The sequence below is a fragment of the Sinocyclocheilus anshuiensis genome, unplaced genomic scaffold (assembly GCF_001515605.1).
Source record: "Sinocyclocheilus anshuiensis isolate Anshui unplaced genomic scaffold, SAMN03320099.WGS_v1.1 scaffold1316, whole genome shotgun sequence".
NCBI classification, from domain to species: Eukaryota; Metazoa; Chordata; class Actinopteri; order Cypriniformes; family Cyprinidae; genus Sinocyclocheilus; species Sinocyclocheilus anshuiensis.
In genome coordinates this window covers 1,490,939-1,496,683 of record NW_015542553.1, presented here as the reverse complement: position 1 = coordinate 1,496,683, position 5,745 = coordinate 1,490,939, and the positions used below count along the sequence as shown (strand labels likewise).

Below are 5,745 nucleotides of genomic sequence, written 5' to 3'. Positions count from 1 at the left end.
GGGGGGGTTACTATCACATTCAATATTATAAACGTTTATCTCTTCATTTAAAGTGCTACAAAATCACAGCCAAGCATTTGCTCAAGGAAACATGCAAGCAATGCACTTGTTCCAAATAGCCAATAAACATTTTTCAATTTTGCCAAGCAATACAAGCAGCATCATAAAATACTCCAAGTTCACTGGAAAATGTCCCAGCCAAGTAAACACAATCTGACAGTGCTACAAAGCTTTACAAGTAAACTTTATTATGATCACCGTTTGGAGAAACAATTTTCCAGCAGACTGTCAAGAAACTTGGAATGCCTCTACGCCCCCATGAAATAGCACATTTAAGTGCATCTAACTTTAGTTCTGATTTTAAAAATCCTGCATTCCGAGAGTCAAGCTGCCACTTGATTCCGAATCAACGGTGCAGATAAACTGGCTCTACTAGTCAAATTAGTGCGACAAAAGGCTAAAAGGCACCAGTGACGAGGGACTTTCTCAGTAGTCTTGCCAGTATAAACTCCTGACAGACAAAGACTGCTGACAGTTTCTTAAACAGACATTTGTTACGAGCCTTTCTTTTAAAGCAAACCCCATGTGGTAATAGACTGCGTGTTTCTAACATGATGCAACATAACCGAGACCGTTCAAAATAGCTCAATACATGTGAAATACTTGCAGCCATCTACAACTTCTACAAAGAGGCCCAACAATGAAAATTCTGTCATCATTTTCTCATCCTCATGTATCTGTATGACTTTCTTTTTTATATAGAACACAGAAGCAGAACATATTTTGAATATTTTGAAGAATATACTGGGGGTTTTTTTTCCTAAAAAAAAAGGAACCGGAACTTTTACACTTGAAAAATTATGCAAACACCAAAAAAGTAGTCCATATGACTTCTGAAGCCATATGATAGCACTGCATACAGAACAGAGTGAAAATAAAGTCGTTATCGACAGAAATTATTTGTTTGAATGATCTGTTAATGGATTGGATTGAACTGATTCTCAAGTTGAATTCGATCTAGTTGTGACATTTAATAGCCCATTGGAATAAAATATATCATATATGATACTTTTGAATCTCTTTTCAACCATAAAAGCTCCAGTGTAATTTGTATCAAAACAAAAGATCATTATATTCTTCAAAATTTATCTTATCTTAACTGTATCTATACAAGTCATACAGTTGTAGAATTACATAATGAGAAATTTATGATAGAATTTTAATTTTGGGTGAACTGTTCCTTCAACATTCATGTCAATAATGCAGCAATGTGAAAACTCAATATAGCAAATATGTAACCAATCATTCAAGATTCTAGGTCAACGTAAAAGTTTAACAATCTCCCATTGCAAAACCCATCAAACTAATCTTTATTGGGAAGATATGTTCAAGACCCCTCAAAGTAGGGCTGCACGATAAATCGCATGCGATATTTAACGCGCATCTTATCAGTAGAGCCGTTGTTCACTGACGAGTTGCGCAAAACCACATATTCGCGCGATTTTTTGCGCAGCTCGTCAGTGAACAACGGCTCTGTGTAGTTAATGCTGCTCAATGTGAAAGCCCGCAGGTGATGGAGATTTACAGCTGATTACAGAACCGGCTTTCTGACAAGATGCGCGTTAAATATCGCATGCGATTTATCGTGCAGCCCTACCTCAAAGTCTTTGGTGGTTAGTTATAGCCCTGACCATCAATAAAACTGATAAGTTCATGGACTGTTCAAACCGTGCGCCATTCTTTAACAATACCGCATTTTTCACTTCAAGTATGACTAAAAAAGGTAATAAACTAAATGTATAAATGCTATTTTAAAAAGAAGCAAGACGAGTCCTGTGTATAATCGCACAGTATAACCCTGTAACAGCAGCCAGCAGTAAAATTAATCCAATTACCACTAAGCACTCCCCACAATGATAATTTACACAAGCTGCTCATTAATCCAACTAGTCTGCCAGCAAAATAGGTAAACTGTTTCCTGAATAACCAGGTTTGTATGATGGTGTAACCTTTTTTTTTGGATCATTGTAGCTGGTTTCAAGCTTGTAGAGCATCAACTAACCAGCTGGTAATAGTTGGTTTCTGGAACAAGCTGGTCATTGGCTGGTCAAACAGGTTCCAAAACACAGCTACTAACTTAAACTGGATGTTCCTGCAGTGTGCAGAATGTACCCACGAAATACCCCAGTGTGTTCATGGAACATAGCAGCAGCATAGGTGATTTGTGAAGACTGTCAGCTGACAGCTTACAAGAAGGATGCACGATGCAATACATTTGCACGAGATCAAAAATAAATGTAGAACGTTCGCAGGGCCCAGTGCACGAGCACAATGACACCACTGCAGATTTAAATGTAAATGTAAATGCATTCGAACGCAGACTCGCGCCAGCTGCTACACAAAGGACATAAAACAATGCAGGCGAGCCGTTGCATCTGTAGTTTCCCATTAATAAGATGCATCGCAAGGTGAAATATGTAGCATGCATGCTATGCAGCGGGGTCGGGAGGGGGGACATAAAAAAAAAATGAAACACGAACAGGCCTTCTGATAAACATTGGCTCAGACAACTGCAATGAGAGAATTATAAATGGCGTCATTCGGAAATGCACCTTGCGAAAATGCATAAGCGCACGTTATAAGATTTGCTCTACTATATATTTATGTATATGCGTGCATTATCTCGCCCCCTGCAATGTACTGCATCCCCACACGATCCGTATTACAGCCGGTGTTTCCTGAACATTTCCATCCAGCCCAGCTCCGCTCAACACCCGAGCTCTCCTTTAACCCCGACTCCCCCATTGTACCTCCTCGGGAATGTCCTGTTGACATTCGGGGATGGCCGCTCCTCCGGGACAGTCGGATTCGAGCCCCGCGCCCATCTCGTCCAGTCCCGGGTCCCGCTCCGGATCGCGGTTCATGGTGTCTCCGTTGAAGACGGGCGGTGGGGACTCGGCGCTGCTCAACGCCGCCATTTTAAACCACGAGAATCTGAGTGGAAAATAATAGAGGAAAGAAACAGAGAACGAGACAGGAGGGGGAGACAGATTCACCAAATGTAAACCCGTAGTGGGGTAAATGGGGATACTGGACGCCGACTAGTGCACTAATATTAAAGTCTAAATTATAAAAACAAATAAGTCACACATTTGTTTCAGCCACGTCGATCATGCAACTTGAATTATCCTTTCTTATATACCAGGTAGACCATATAAAGGTAGCTGTTTTATCTAATAACTCCCAAAAGCTTGATTTTAACCCAAAAGCTCTGCATAAACATTAATATTTATATATGTTACCTAGAACGACTGAGCAGAGTCCATCCGACATGATTTCACATCAGGCGGCCAGAGGTGTACAAAGTACTGAAAAAATAATATTTAACCCTATACAGCTTGCTGTATCGAAATTATCAACATTATCAAAACTTTGCTGAAAACCTTCTTCTACGTGTCTTCTTATAGTTCATACTTCTTGGAAAGTAAAAGGCCTTTATAAAGTAAGAAATATAGGAATAAGTAAGAATATGTAAGAATAACATATATTGTGAGTACTATTTCAAGATAAACATTTAGTGGACAGAAACAATTTAGGATTATTTGATTGTTTAAATTAAAACTACAAAGCTTTGATTAAAAATAAAAGATTAAAAATTACTAAGAAGTATTATGAGGAGATAAAGAGTGACAACAGATATTTGTTTTCATGTAAGTAGTCTGCTATACTGTATAAAAAATCTCATTGATTTACATTACAAGCTATCAGAATTTCATCATTTCATTTCATATAAATAACAACTGCACCAAATTGCATATTTTTGCTCTGAATAAAGTTGAGGTGCTCAATATTCTCACTATATCATACTATATAGTCCATAAAAGCAAATATGATAACATAAAGCACATATAAAATTTTTTTTTAAGAATCTAGCCAAAAACATAGCAACTGTTTCTTTCTTTTTTCTTCAAGATACATATGAAAATTCTTATTAATACCCAAATGTGTACAGGAATCTGAATACAGCAGCTGGTATATGCATTAGGCAGAAAAGGCATATGCACAGAATTATTTCAATAGCTGTGGAGCATGCAAATAAATTTCTTCAGAAAAACAGACCAGAATGTGAACATTAAACAGAAGATTATTTGTGAACCTGGACCACAAAACCAGTCACAAGGGTCAATTTTTCAAAATTAAGATGAATACATCATCTGAAAGCTGAATAAAAAAGCCTTCCATTGATGTATGGTTTGTTATGTATAGGACAATATTTGGCCGAGATACAACTATTTGAAAATCTGGAATCTGAAGGTGCAAAAAAAATCAAAATATTGAGAAAATCGCCTTTAAATTTGTCCAAATGAAGTTCTTAGCAATGCATATTACTAATCAAAAATTAAGTTTTAATATATGTATAGTAGGAAATTTACAAAATATCTTAATGGAACATGATCTTTACTTAATATCCTAATGATTTTTGGCATAAAAGAAAAATCAATAATTTTGACCCATACAATGTATTTTTGGCTATTGCTACAAATACCCGTGCAACTTAAGACTGGTTTTGTGGTCCAGGGTCACATTTGGCTATAAAAGTGGTCAATGTCCTGACTATGTGAGGCTCTAGGACACACATAGTGCAAATGCTGCAATGTTTTTATGACCATAGTTTTGTCCAAATATAGTTTATACTGAATTTAATGTTATTTTTCATCTCTAAAAATGAAAAATAATCAGTAGTGTAAAGCCCCCAATTAATAAGTTACAGTCCTGCAGAATAGACCATAGAACAGGAACTCAATCTGGTGTACAAGAAATTGATGACCCTGTTATGCCTGTTATTGGAACAGTTTTAAGGTAGCTTTTTATCATCTTTATAAGTGAGTGAGTGATGTGACATGTGGCCAAGTATGGTGACCCATACTCAGAATTAGTGCTCTGCATTTACCCATCCAAAGTGCACACACACAGCAGTGAACACACACACACCGTGAACACACACCCAGAGCAGTGGGCAGCCATTTATGCTGCGGTGCCCGGGGAGCAGTTGGGGTTCGGTGCCTTGCTCAAGGGCACCTCAGTCGTGGTATTGAAGGTGGGAGAGAGTGCTGTACATTCACTCCCCCCACCTACAATCCCTGCCGGTATGAGACTCGAACCCGCAACCTTTGGGTTATGAGTCCGACTCTCTAACCATTAGGCCACGACTTCCCACAAAAGGAGGATGTTCTTGCATTGGCCGGGAATTATCATGTTAGGGAAAAAATTAGCAGATATGGGCCTTAGAGAATGGCATGTCACCCACAATCAAAGTTATTGCTACACAAAATGCATAATTTCTAACATGATCCTGACTGACATATTTCCATTATGAGTCCATTACAGTATGTGGTGTATTGATTTGTTAGCACAAATGCCCAAGCTTTGGCCTCTCTTTCTTTATAACAGCCCATGAAATTTTGTCTTTTCATGATGGTAGACCCTTAAAGGAGTGTTAACATGTGTCTGGAACAAAACACCCTTGAGGCTTGTGCACGGTTTATGGGCTCTTTCACTGTATTCTTAGGAAAACAAACGTAAGAGGTGTTGGTGAGGTATTCTGAGGAGTCCCAGCATTGTAAACTGGCAAAACTCTGCAGAAAAGCATAATGAAGAACCATGTCAATTTTGTTTAAAAAAAATAAATAAATAAATAGGGTATTGCTAAATGAAGACGCAAAATGTACAAAAATGAACATTTAA

The 5,745-nt window shown here is 37.9% G+C and overlaps 1 protein-coding gene across 3 annotated transcripts in view; it reads right to left on the bottom strand.

Moving 5' to 3' along the window:
* Positions 1–3,352, bottom strand: part of LOC107694295 (serine/threonine-protein kinase B-raf) — a 19,456-nt gene extending 16,104 nt beyond the window's left edge. For 2 of the 3 annotated variants that reach the window (XM_016493958.1, XM_016493960.1), the window contains exon 1: positions 2,811–3,063. In XM_016493958.1, coding sequence (XP_016349444.1) covers positions 2,811–2,978 — 168 coding nt within the window. In that variant the 5' untranslated portion in view covers positions 2,979–3,063. Of the gene's footprint in view, positions 1–2,810; positions 3,064–3,302 lie in introns of those variants that run through there. The other variant, XM_016493959.1, reaches the window with a different exon arrangement.
* Between the last annotated feature and the right edge of the window lie 2,393 nt (positions 3,353–5,745).